General features: G+C 48.9%; 2 protein-coding genes and 1 long non-coding RNA gene across 9 annotated transcripts in view; 2 read left to right on the forward strand and 1 right to left on the reverse strand.

The window, feature by feature from the left end:
- CORO2A (coronin 2A) overlaps positions 1–3,314 on the forward strand; it is a 68,404-nt gene extending 65,090 nt beyond the window's left edge. The window contains exons 11-12 of the mRNA XM_055271724.2: positions 956–1,230; positions 2,864–3,314. Of these exons, the coding sequence (XP_055127699.1) occupies positions 956–1,230; positions 2,864–2,995 (407 nt within the window). The 3' untranslated portion in view covers positions 2,996–3,314. The remainder of the gene's footprint in view (positions 1–955; positions 1,231–2,863) is intronic.
- A 2,917-nt stretch (positions 3,315–6,231) lies between these two features.
- On the reverse strand, positions 6,232–9,637 carry LOC134736186 (uncharacterized). Its single transcript, XR_010120013.1, has 2 exons — positions 9,452–9,637; positions 6,232–8,866 (listed from the first exon to the last, which is right to left on the reverse strand). It is a non-coding gene; the product is annotated as an uncharacterized lncRNA (long non-coding RNA).
- The window catches only part of TRIM14 (tripartite motif containing 14), a 52,591-nt gene continuing 47,675 nt past the window's right edge, over positions 8,299–13,214 (forward strand). For 6 of the 7 annotated variants that reach the window (XM_063636188.1, XM_055271730.2, XM_063636190.1 and 3 more), the window contains exon 1: positions 8,300–8,773. In XM_063636188.1, coding sequence (XP_063492258.1) covers positions 8,567–8,773 — 207 coding nt within the window. In that variant the 5' untranslated portion in view covers positions 8,300–8,566. Of the gene's footprint in view, positions 8,774–13,214 lie in introns of all 7 variants that reach the window. The other variant, XM_055271726.2, reaches the window with a different exon arrangement.

The raw sequence follows: 13,214 nt of genomic DNA on the forward strand, positions 1-13,214 counted from the left end.
GGTACAATCTCAGCTCACTGCAACCTCCACCCCACCCCCAGGTTCAAGTGATTCTCATTCCCCAGCCTCCTGAGTAGCTGGGACTACAGGCACATGCCACCATGCCCAGCTAATTTTTTGTATTTTTAGTAGAGATGGGGGTTTTGCCATGTTGGCCAGGCTGGTCTCAAACTCTTGACCTCAAGTGATCCACCTGCCTCGGCCTCCTGAAGTGCTGGGATTACAGGCTCAAGCCACTGGGCCTGGCCTTTTGCAATTCTTCTTGACCCAAGAAGCCCTCCAGGCAGCAACCCCCACCCAGGTCCCTCTGCCCATTCTGCCTGTCCTGAGCCACTCTCCCGCTCCTGCCAACACGAAGGCCAGCCCAGCAGAAGCAGCCACCCCAGCTGCTCCCTCTCCCTTCCACCCCAACAAACTTCGTTCACCCCCACCCCAGTGGCTGAGCGGGCCTCCTGGTGTACTGGAAGAGCCTCTGCCTTGGGGGGCAGCGGACCAGTGCCAAGTCCTAGTTTTGGATAACCTTAAGTAGGTTTTGCTCCCTGGGCCTCAGTTTCCTCATCTGTAGCCGTGATGCCAGCCTCCCCTGCTTGTTGGAGGTGGTGAGAGAACTAATGAACTTGGTAGACGGTGGGGTGCAGTGTGGGTGGGACTGTCCTTACAAAGCAAGGGCAAGGTCTCACATGAGCTTGAAGTGTTTGGGGGGCTGCTTCAGTGCATGCACCGTGCTGTTCCTACAAACCAAGCTTCACTTTGAGGGTGGCACACGTGGGTATTTGTATCTGTTAGCCCTGCTCTGTGGGTTTGGGCCTGTCCACAGGTAGCTGTATTTCCCACACATGTTGCATGGGTCTGCATGGCTCTGAGTGTCTCTGCATGCCTGCCTGTGTCATTGGTGCCCCATATGCCCATCTGCCCATGGGCACCCAGTCCTCACACAGCTCTGCTTCCCTTCCAGACCCAATCCTGGTATCCCTTAGGCCTGGCTCTGAGCTGCTGAGACCCCACCCACTGCCTGCAGAGCGACCTGTCTTCAATTCCATGGCCCTAGCCTCACCCCGGCTATTGAACCAGACAGAAAAGCTGGCTGCAGAAGATGGCTGGAGGTCTTCCTCCCTGTTGGAGGAGAAGACGCCAAGGTGGGCAGCAGAACACAGGCTGGAGGAGAAGAAATCCTGGCTGACAAATGGCTTTGACGTTTTCGAATGCCCCCCACCAAAGACAGAGAACGAGGTGTGAAGGAGGACGGGATGGGCCTTTCACATGGGGCAGCTGGGATGGAGGGGGACAGATCCAGGCTGAGAAGAAGGGAGAAAATGAGGCATGAGAAGAATAACCAGCTGTGTGGTCTGGCCTAGTCACTTGACTCATTTTGTTAATTCATTCAACAAACAGGCAGTGAGCTCCATCTTATGCGAAAATGATGGGCATACATAAAGATGGTGGGAGGCCGGGCACAGTGGCTCACGCCTGTAATCCCAGCACTTTGGGAGGCCAAGGCGGGCAGATCACGAGGTCAGGAGTTCAAGACCAGCCTGGCCAACATAGTGAAACCCCATCTCTACTAAAAATACAAAAATTAGCTGGGTGTGGTGGCGTGCACCTGTAGTCCCAGCTACTTAAGAGGTTGAGGCAGGAGAATGGCTTGAAACCGGGAGGTGGAGGTTGCAGTGAGCCAAGATCACACCACTGCACTCCAGCCTGGGCAACAGAGCAAGACTCCATCTTAAAAAAAAAAAAAAAAAAAAAAAAAAAGATGGTGGGGACCAGGTGCACTGGCTCACACCTGTAATCCCAGCACTTTAGTAGGCCGAGGCGGGTAGATCCCTTGAGGCCAGAAGTTTGAGACCAGCCTGGCCAACATGGCGAAACCCTGTCTCTACTAAAAATACAAAAATTAGCTGGGTATGGGGGCACGTGCCTGTAGTCCCAGCTACTCTGGAGGCTGAGGCAGGAGAATCGCTTGAACCCAGGAGGCAGAGGCTGCAGTGAGCCAGGATCACACCACTGCACTCCAGCCTGGGCAACAGAGTGAGACTCCATCTCAAAAAAAAAAAAAGATGGTGAGAAACCATCTGTAAAATGAAGAGGGTTTGACCTGGTGGGTATCAAAATCTTTCCAGTTCTGACATTATAGGACTTTCTGTGCTTTCAAAGTCCACATTTGTTTAGTGCCTACTGTGTGGCAGATCCTGGGGTAGGCACTTTGATACAGCATGTGATTCAATTCTCTCAACAGCCCTGGAAGTCAGTCTGTAGTGGCTAAGAACACAGACGCTGGCATCTCACAGATGGATTCTGATCCTGGCTCTGCTGAGTACTAATTTAGGGTCTCAGACCCAGAGACTGAAATGTCTCTAAGCTTCCGTTTCCACAGTGGTACAGTGGGGACACTAGCACTGCCACCCTTATAGGGGTGTCACAACGTTCCAGTAAGATAACGAGGCCCTTAGGGCATCACTCAATATCTAACACCCATTCTGCACAGAGGGCAGTTTTCTGACCCCATTTCCCAGAGGCAGGAATGGAAGCTCAGAGTGGGTAAGTAACTTGCCCAAGGTCACACAGTTCAGTGGTGGCGAAAACACCAATCCCCAGACTTCAGAACCAGGCATCCTTTCCTCTATTTCATGGAGGATCTATGGAGGCAAAATACATCTGAAATATTCCAGTCTTCTTGAATTTCATTTGTTGGGTGAAGTAAACAAGGTGTTTGTAAAAGATCTATACAGTGACAGCCCCATCAGGCCTCAGCCATGTTAATGTGACCGCCTCCACCTTTCTGAGTCAAAGAGGGATAGTGGTTTAGCTTTCAGCTGGTGTCCTGACACCCTGGTGATCCTGCCTTCCCTTCTTTCTTCCCCAGTTGCTGCAGATGTTCTACCGGCAACAGGAGGAGATCCGAAGGCTCCGGGAGCTGTTGACCCAGCGAGAGGTCCAGGCCAAACAGTTGGAACTGGAGATCAAAAACTTGCGGATGGGCTCAGAGCAGCTCTGAGCAGAGACCTCTGCCCTCCTCACCCTCAGGGACACCACTCGGCTCTGTGGGGAGGTTTAGAACCAAACCACAAGTCCCCCCAAGAACAACCACTATTTCTATATTTTTTACCAGAAAACAAAACTCTCCATCGCTGAAAGAGATTCCAGTGGGACATGGTGCCGTTTTTCTATTTGCCTTCTTGCAGCAACAGTTTCTGAATTGACTTTGTTTTCAGATGATGCCTTCTGTTGAATTCTGTTATTAAGGGCCCATGATGAGCTGTAACTTCTCAAGAGGAAAGAACACAGTAGTAAACTAGGGCTGGAAGGACCTAGGTTGACCTGTCTGTGATTTTCAAACTGTGGTCCAGAGAATAGGGGAAGACTGGGCCAGACGCAGTGGCTCACGCCTGTAATCCCAGCACTTTGGGAGGCCGAGGTGGGCGGATTGCTTGAGGTCAGGAGTTTGAAACCAGCCTCGTCAGCCGCGGTGGCTCACGCCTGTAATTCCAGCACTTTGGGAGGCCGAGGCGGGTGGATCACGACGTCAGCAGTTCGAGACCAGCCTGATCAACATGGTGAAACCCCGTCTACACTAAAAATACAAAAAAAATTAGCCGGGCGTGGTGGCAGGTGCCTGTAATTCCAGTGACTTGGGAGGCTGAGGCAGGAGAATTGCTTGAAACTGGAAGGCAGGGGTTGCGGTGAGCCGAGATTGTGCCACTGCACTCTAGCCTGGGCAATAAGAGCAAAAGTCCGTCTCAAAAAAAAAAAAAAAAAAGAAAGAAAGAAAGAAACCAGCCTGGCCAACATGGTGAAACCCCGTCTCTACTAAAAATACAAAAATCCGGCCGGGTGTGGTAGCTCACGCCTATAATCCCAGCACTTTGGGAGGCCGAGCTGGGTGGATCTTCTGAGGTCAGGAGTTCAAGACCAGCCTGGCCAACATGGTGAAACCCCGTCTCTACTAAAAATACAAAAATTAACCAGGCGTGGTGGTGCGTGCCTGTAATCTCAGCTACTTGGGACGCTGAGGCAGGAGAATCACTTGAGCCTGGGAGGCGGAGGTTGCAGTGAACCAAGATCACGCCACTTCACTCCAGCCTCGGTGACAGAGTGAGACTCCGTCTCAAAAAAAAAAAAAAAAAAAATTAGCCAGCCATGGTGGTGAGCGTCTGTAATCCCAGCTATTCAGGAGGCTGAAATAGGAGAAATTACTTGAACCTGGGAGGTGGAGGTTGCAGTGAGCTGAGATTGCGGACTGTACTACAGCCTGGGTGACAGAGCGAGACTCCGTCTCCAAAAAAAAAAAAGAGAGAGAGAGAATAGGGGAAGACTAAGCAAGAAGGCTGTGTCTCCCTTCCCCACACTGTGTTCCAATCAGACAGCTCCCTTCTATTTTATATGTTGGGCTACTATGAAAAACAATTCTGCTAGTAAAAAAAATTTTTTTAGACATTTGAAAACTAGTGATTTGACCCAAGTTCCTCGTTTTACAGGTGGGGAAACTAAGGCCTAGAGAGAGGCAAGTGATATTTGTTTCATGGCAGGGCTGGGCTGAGATCCTGCTTTTCTGGGTCTGTCTTTTTGCTGTTTTGGGTCTGATGCAGTTCTCAGCCCTGGAGTAGAAATCTGTTGCTTTTGGCCTCAGCTGTGCCCCAGCTTACTCAGTGACCTCCTGCAAGTCCTGCCCTCTCTGGTCTCAGTTTCTTCATCTGAACAAGGGGTACCCTGGAACAAGCTGCTCTCTGCAGGATCTGCCACCTGAAACCTTCACCTAAGGGAAAACTACCTGTGGGGTGATCTGGGTTTGCTGCAGAAACTAACAGACACTGGCAAGGGGCCAGGTGCATTCAACCCAATTCTCAACACAAGCAGGAGGTCAAAACCCAACCTTTCCAACCAGAATCAGACTGATGTGGGTAGATGCTGTCCCTTATGGAGGGACGCACACTTCAGAGCTGTGCCCATGACTGCTGACTGCCACCACCAAGGCCCTCAGGTACACAGCCCACCTCCTGCAGGATGACGTGGGCAGATTTCAGCCCTAGTTAACAGAAGAGTCCCCCAGGAGGTAGGGGGCCCCCATCACTGGAGACATGCCAGCAGAGCCTCTGGCCACCTAACCAGGAGGTCTTCTGAAATGACTATATGAGGTAAAGAAGTAGGACCAGATGGTCCCAAAGTTCCCTTCTAGCCTGAAAGCTTTTCTTTGTCCCTCCTTAGTGAATCTGTGTTCCGAGCCCTACTCTAAAGTTCAGTGGTCAATACAATAGTCCATCGAGACTGGGAATGATTAGAAGTGAAATTGGTCCCTCCTTACCAAGGAGGGGCAGATGATCATTGCACAGGGCGATTCGATTCTGGAGCTGAGGTGGAGACTGCAGGAGGCCACCTAGCCTGGTAGGTTTCAACCCAAGCTGTGTACATTAGAATCCCTTTGGGAGCGTGCAGGAAATACAGATGCCCAGGCCACATTCCAGACCAACTGAAGCTGAATCTCCAGAGTAGGGCCTGTATGTTCATATAAGCTCCACAGGTGATCTGCAGTACAGTGAGGATGGAAGACTGCATGTGTACCTATTTGCAATAAAGATGAAGAGGACAGCAAGCTCCAGACAGGAGCTGGGACTCAACCCAGATCTCTTAAGTCCTGGCTGGTGTCTCCTTAAAAGTCCAGAAGAGTTGTCCCAAGCCCTCCCTCAACATCTCTGGGAACCACAGCTGCAGCACAATGGGGGTTCAGTGCCCCTGTTTGCCCCTTCCCCAGCTGTGGTTTATTCTGCTTGTCTGTCTGCACAGGCCAGATGCTCATGTTCCTTGTCTTATTCTCCATTTACTCAGTCACTGGGGCTCACTCCCGTATGATGCACTAGCCAAGATTGCCTTAGTGTGCTCCAGAACAGAAGGCCAAATCCCAGGCATTGTCAGGGCAGGAGAGCTCTACAGGATAGGCTTACCTTTCCCACCTGTGTGGCTAGCACTTCACAGTTTACAAACTCCTCCCACCTCCACTCAGTGACACATGCTATTCTAACACAGGTCAGGCAGGCATTACAGTCCCCATGTTCAGAATCAAAGACCTAGCCTCAGAGAAATGAAGAAACATCATGCCAAGGTCACTGACTGCCAAGCGGTAGAGGTGGAGTCGCATCCAGAGAGCTTCCCGGTATGCCTCTGCACAGCGCCATTCCTTGGCCAGCCCCCTCCACCCCAAGGGACCCAGACTGCACACTTACAAACAGGACACAGGTGTCTTTGAACAAACTTTTTTTTATTATTATTTTTACATCTAGAATAAATTATTTAAATTATTTCACAGCAAGGGAGAGGGATAGGTAATTTTTATCAGATATTTTTTTAAACCATCTGTTTTTTAAATTACGTTTTTGTTTATGTTCTTGAGCTGATGTAGTGGAACTTGCCTAGCACATTCAGGTCCCAGCCAGTTGGCAGAGCATGCCCTCATCTCCTTATTCCATACCCTGGGCGTCCCCTTTCTGTTGACTCAGGAACTTTCTGAGAATGAGGACAGCACTAGGAGATGAGCTTTGGCGGGTATCCACCTTAACGCTACAATAATTGTGCTTCCTGGAACAAAACTTGAGATTGTATCATAGAGGGAAACAGGAAGTCAGAAATCAAATCTATGCTTTTAATTGAAACCGTGCCTGAAACAGTTTGAATGATTGTTTTAATGTTGTTTCTGAAATTCCTTGTACCTTTGTGAAAAATAATAATAATAAATAAAAGTGAAAATAAATAGATGTGGAATGTGCAATGGAAATAATGTAACAAAATAATAAACATCTGGCCACTTTACTACAAGGAGCTTTCCTTTTCTTGATTCGTTCCACAAATACCAATTAACTATCTACTGTTGGAGTCAGACACCAAGCTGGAAAACAGGCAGAACAGACAGTCTTTGCCCTCTCCAGTTTTCAGTCATGGCTGGGGGAATGGGGGAGGGCCAGGATAGGGAAAGCATAGGCTGTTCTGGAAGGAGAAGCAGGGAAGGCTTCCTGGAGGAAAAGATAGTAAGGTAGAAACCTGCAGGATAAGTTGGAATACTCAGGGCAAAGGGCATTTGGGAAGAAGAATGTTCCAAGCAGGGTAAAGTGCACGTCCCCCAGTCTTGAAAAAGTACAGTGTGGAGCATAGGCAGGGCGGGGACCAAGGATCTTAAGAAAGAGCTAAGGGCTTTATAAGTGGGAGTCGAGACTTGAGCCTGGGGGGCAATTGGAATTTGGGGTGGCGGTGTGTGTGTGAAAGTTGTCAGTACCAAAAGAGTCACTTACGTCAAAACCAAACTAAATGGTGCTCCTGTAGTCCCAGCTACTCCAGAGAATGAGGTGGGAAGATCACTTGAGCCCAAGAGTTAGAGGCTGCAGTGAGCTATGATCGCACTATTGCACTCCAGCCTGGGCAACAGAGCCAGACCCTGTCTCAAACAAACTAAATGGTGCTGGGAGACCATGAAGTGGGGGACCCTCATCGACGATTTGGCTGGTAACAGGAACTATTATTGCAAGAGATTCCACCAAACTGCAACCTTGCACAAAGAACCACAACCTTGCACAAAAGCCATGATATGAGGACATCTGCCCAGCAACTGCCTGTTCAACTTTTGGACTGAAGCCACCTGTATTAATTCTTGTAACCAAGTATTATTATTTTAAAACGATCTGGCCGGGCACGCTGGATCACGCCTGTAATCCCAGCACTTTGGGAGGCCGAGGCGGGCAGATCACGAGGTCAGAAGATCGAGACCATCCTGGCTAACACGGTGAAACCCCTTTTCTACTAAAAATACAAAAAATTAGCCGGGCATGGTGGCGGGCGCCTGTAGTTCCAGTTACTCAGGAGGCTGAGGCAGGAGTGTGGCGTGAACCAAGGAGGCGGCGCTTGCAGTGAGCAAAGATCGCGCCACTGCACTGCAGCCTGGGCTACAGAGCGAGACTCGTCTCCAAAAAAAAAAAAAAAGAAAACAAACAACACCAAAAGGTATGCAATCCTTCTCGTTTTGCCTTTAAAAGCCTCTGCTTTCCTTTGCCTCCCTGAGTACTCCGCGCCCCCACCCCTTGGGTGCCATGGCACATTTATTCCCGAATTGCAATCCTTCTGCTCAGTCAGAGATAAACTCAATTGGAGAATCTCTGTGTCCTTATTTGAGGTTGACGAAGTATCTTACAGTTGTGGGAATGGTTATCTTCCCCGGGAAAACAGCAAGAGAGGAACAAGGTAAAGTGAGAGGAGCACCCCCGAAAGTCACAGCCAACTTTGGTCCCATCATCAGGGCTGCAGTTTTCTGGGCGTTATTGGACCAGCGTCATTAAGCAGGAAGCCCACCCTCTCCCAGCTGGCTCATTAGGAGCCTCCTATTTCTGCTGGGTCCACCTCCCGGCCTGGGCGGGCAGAGGGAGCACCCTGCTGGTCAGAGGATGCTCCGAGGCCCGACGCTGCTCCCGAGGGCTGTTATCTACTTAGCGGCCGGCCGGCAGGCCTGGAGCTGCCCCGCCCACGGCCTAGGTTTCGTTTTCCCTCGGGGGCCCCGCCCGGTGCCCCGGGGAGCCGGAGGTGGCGGAGATGAATGGCGGGCGCGGCGGCCAGGAGCCGGACCCCTGGGGAGTCGGAGCTTGTCGAGGGAGGCGGCTGGCGCTGCCCGGAGCATGGCGACCGCGTGGTTGAGCTCTTCTGTAGCCGCTGCCGCCGCTGCGTGTGCGCGCTTTGCCCGGTGCTGGGCGCGCACCGCGGCCACCCGGTGGGCCTGGCGCTGGACGCAGCGGTGCACGTGCAGGTAGGGACGATGGCGACGGGGTTCGCCGCGCGGCAGTTGGGGGAGCCAGCCCAGGCATAACGGCCGAGGAGGGGGCCGTTGGCGGGTTACAACCTGGAAACCAAAGGTGCCCCAGAGGGCGTCTAAGCGGTCGATCGAAAGTTCAGAGCGGGAGTCTGAGACCCAAGGAAGGGCAAAGGCGAGCCAAAGCCATCAGTTGAGCTTCAGAAAAGGTGGGTTTAGGAGTGAGAGGTTGGGAGCCCAGGCTGATACCCAGATGTCCTTGACCGTGTCCACCATGGCCTATCCACTACACTGCCATTGGGCTGGAAGACAGTCTGCCTTTTAGTTAACAGAGGTACAAACTCTCCCTCTTAATAAACAGCCCTGTGTAGCTCAGAAAGCCACACAGACATCTCAGGTTTACTCAGTCTGCAGTCCACAGAAAGGGCCTGTGAACCTTGAGCTGAAGACGGCCTGACTGCCCTGGGAGCAGCCTCAGCTGTCACTACCTACCTCCTCTCCCTGGCCACACAGACACTCCCATTCCTGCTCATGGCATCCCCGGGTGAGCCATTATTATTACAGCCATTTTATAGGCCACAAGAGGAAGGCTCTGGAGGCAGGGGCAGGCCTTGAACCCAGGACTCCATTAGCCAGATGCCCCCAGCAGGGCCATTATCACCATGGAATCCTCACCTATGCACAATCCTAACAGTGCCCAGGGGCTCTGGGGTCCTGCTCCAGCTTCCCAGCTGACTTGTTCTGCAGCTCCTCTCAAATCCTTCTCTCTCTCTGGGTTTCATGAAGCCTGGGTGAGGTAGGCCCTCCTGTCTGACAGATGTTGATCCTACCACTTGTCTCCAAGAAGTCTTCTGTAATGAACTCAGCCCCATCGTGAGCTTTTCTCCGGTACTGCATGACTGCAGACCACCACATTGTGACAACCTTGGAACTCAAAGGTGAAAAGGGGATCATGGGGGACAATCCAGTGGAGTCGTGGGCTCAAGACCTGTCCCTGCCATCAGACCCTTCCTTTTTTTAACATATGAAATGGATGTAATTATAATAATGGCTCCTTGAAAAACTGTTATTCAGAATTAACAAGGCTGCTTTCCACAGATCTGGCTCAAGAACCTCACCCATCCATTTGTCCATCCCCCTACCCACTACCTACTGTCAACTTAAAGTAATAAGATTCACAAAATATGATTAAGTACAGAGTTTATCCAAGCCTAAAGCTTAAGGATGGCCAACTGGGACCATAGATTCAAATTTCTGTGACTATCTACTCTGATGAGCAGCAGTTACATATAAGTTTTTAAGGAAAAAAGAAGAAACAGTTCCTAAATTGTTTACCAAGAATGTAAATTTACATTCTTGGTAAACGTAAGCATGACATAAGCAGTCGGGCACAGTGGCTCATGCCTGTAATCCCAGCACTTTGGGAGGCTGAGGCAGGAGGATCACATGAGGCCAGGAGTTCGAGACCAGCCTGGCCAACATGGTAAAACCTCGTCTCTACTAAAAAATATGAAAATCAGCCAGGTGTGGTGGTACACATCTGTAATCCCAGCTACTCAGGAGGCTGAGGCATGAGAATCACTTGAACCCAGGAGATGGAGGTTGCAATGAGCCGAGATCACGCCACTGCACTCCAGCCTGGATGACAGAGTGAGACTCTGTCTTAAATAAATAAATAAATAAATAAATAAATAAATAAATAAATAAATAAATGAAAAAGAGAATCTCTACGGCAGAACAACACCAAACCTATTCCACTGGGGAGTCAACTAAAAACATCATGAAGAAAATCCCAAGCCTTCTTTAAAAGCCAGGAATTGGCTTCTAAAACTTTTTCTACAACATTCCTTGTTGTAGCCAGGAAATAATTCAGGATTTAGTCCAAATTGTAGGAAAATAAAAACTCAAAAACAATGGCCAGGGCTGGAATCTAATAACAGGAATAACAGGTGTGCATAACAGGTGTGCTAAGATTTTCTTTTGAAACATAATTTTTCTCTCTCTAGTTCCCTGTTTTTACCAAAAATGAGTCTTGATAGGACAAATTTACTTGCAAAGTAAGTTTTAGTATTATACTTGGCCTGATAATTTGCATTATTGGGACTTTCATAAGGAATTTTGGATTCGACTTTTTTATTTTTATTTTTTGAGACACAGGGTCTCACTCTGTCACCCAGACTAGAGTGCAATGGCATGATCTTGGCTCACTGCAACCTCCATCTCCCAGGCTCAAGCGATCCTCCTACCTCAGCCTCCCAAGTAACTGGGACTATAGGCATGCACCACCACACCTGGCTAATTTTTTTTTTTTCGTATTTTTTTTGTAGAGACGGGGTTTCACCATGTTGTCCAGGCTGGTCTAGAATTCCTGGGCTCAAGTGATCCTCTTGCTTCAGCCTCCCAAAGTGCTGGGATTACAGGTGTGAGACACCACGCCTGGCCTGGACTTGACTTTTAAAAGCCTCACAGCTAAAAAGCCAAACCAAGGATTCACCATCAGACTATGCCTGTGATACCCATACACATTGGGTGAATTCTTCTCCTCTCAAGGTCCCAAAATATATTGAGGTTCCTAGACCTGTCGGAAAGTGACATTCTTTACTTACCACAAGGTTGGGAACCTTGTAAGGGAACTGTGTAGACAAGGACCAAGCCAGTCCAGTCTTTCCAAGGGTCTTTTTTTTTTTTTTTTTTTTTGACAGGGTCTCACTCTTGCCCAGGCTGGAGTGCAGTAGTGCAATTTTGGCTCATTGCAGCCTTCGCCTCCCAGGTTCAAGTGATTCTCCCACTCCAGCTTCCTGAGTAGCTGGAACTACAGGTGTGCACCACCACTCCTGGCTAATTTTTGTATTTGTTGGTAGAGATGTGGCTTCACCATGTTGGCCAGGGTGGTCTTGAACACCCCGACCTCAAGTGAACTGCCCACCTCAGTGTCCCAAAGTGCTGGGCCCCCTTTTATTGTATTTTATTTTATTCTTGTTAACATTTTTAATAGAGGCGGGGTCTCACTTTGTTGCCCAGGCTGGTTTCAAACTCCTGGACTCAAGTGATCCACCTACCTCAGCCTCCCAAAGTGCTGGGATTACAAGCCTGAGCCACCAAGCCTGGCCCCTAAGGGTCTTTTTATGGGCTCTGTAAACTTGATTTCAGTTCCTGAAAGCAGTCTGGTCATATATGAAGATATATCATTTCAGTCAAAGCCTTGGTAAAATTACCAGTGTCTCCAATGTGGTCTGTTATGAAAGAAAACATATTCTTATTGAACTTATGCAAATAACTGTGTTGTCATAAAATAAGAATACTCACAAATAGCCAGGTGTGGTGGCTCATGCCTGTAATCCCAGCACTTTGGGAGGCTGTGGTGGGCGGATCAGTTGAGGTCAGGAGTTGGAGATCAGCCTGGCCAACATGGGGAAACCCTGTCTTTACTAAAAATACAAAAATTATGCTGGGCGCGGTGGCTCATGCCTATAACCCCAGCACTTTGGGAAGCCAAAGTGGGTGGATCACGAGGTCAGGAGTTTGAGACCAGTATGACCAACATAGTGAAACCTATCTCTACTAAGAATACAAAAATTAGCTGGGCATGGTGGTGGGCACCTGTAATCCCAGCTACTCGGGAGGCTGAGGCAGGAGAATTGCTTGAACCCCAGGAGGCAGAGGTTGCAGTGAGCCAAGATTGCTCCACTGCACTCCAGCCTGGGCAACAGAGCAAGACTCTGCCTCAAAAAGAAAAAAAGAAAAATTAGCCAAGCGTGGTGGTATGTACCTGTAGTCCCAGCTACTTGGGAGGCTGAGGCAGGAGAATCGCTTGAACCTGGGAGGCGGAGGTTGCAGTGAGCCGAGATCGTGCCACTGCACTCCAGCCTGGGTGACAGAGCAAGACTCTGTCTAAAAAAAAAAAAATTAATTAATTTTAAAAATGAAAATAAAAAATAAAATAAATACAAATAGTTTGCAAACTTTGGAGAAATCAGGTAGAGAGAAAGACAAATGTTTCAATTTTGCTCACGAAAGTATACTTTATCCAGTTGCTGTGACAAAAGAAAAAATTTTCTTGACTGAAAAACAATATAAAAAGAATCAGCAATGTTTCAAATTTTTAAAATCATAAAAATCACTTTTATCCTCTATCAGTTTAGTCCCATGTAAATAATTCTTGCTCTGCTTGATATTGGGTTAGCAGTCTGCATGAATGCCTCAGGTTTTTATTAGAGTTCTGGAAGCTCTTACTTAATCCAATGGTATGATATCTGAAGTTACCAGAAACCTGTATTCAAGAGTACTTGTCAGGGTTTTATCCAAAAATTTCTTTAAAGAAGAAGCAAATTTTGTAGCTGATTATAAACGACTTTTTTTTAAAAGAATCAAAGTAAAATAAAAGTTGTCGGCCGGGCGCGGTGGCTCACGCCAGTAATCCCAGCACTTTGGGAGGCTT

Source organism: Symphalangus syndactylus, chromosome 3, assembly GCF_028878055.3.
Source record: "Symphalangus syndactylus isolate Jambi chromosome 3, NHGRI_mSymSyn1-v2.1_pri, whole genome shotgun sequence".
NCBI lineage: Eukaryota > Metazoa > Chordata > Mammalia > Primates > Hylobatidae > Symphalangus > Symphalangus syndactylus.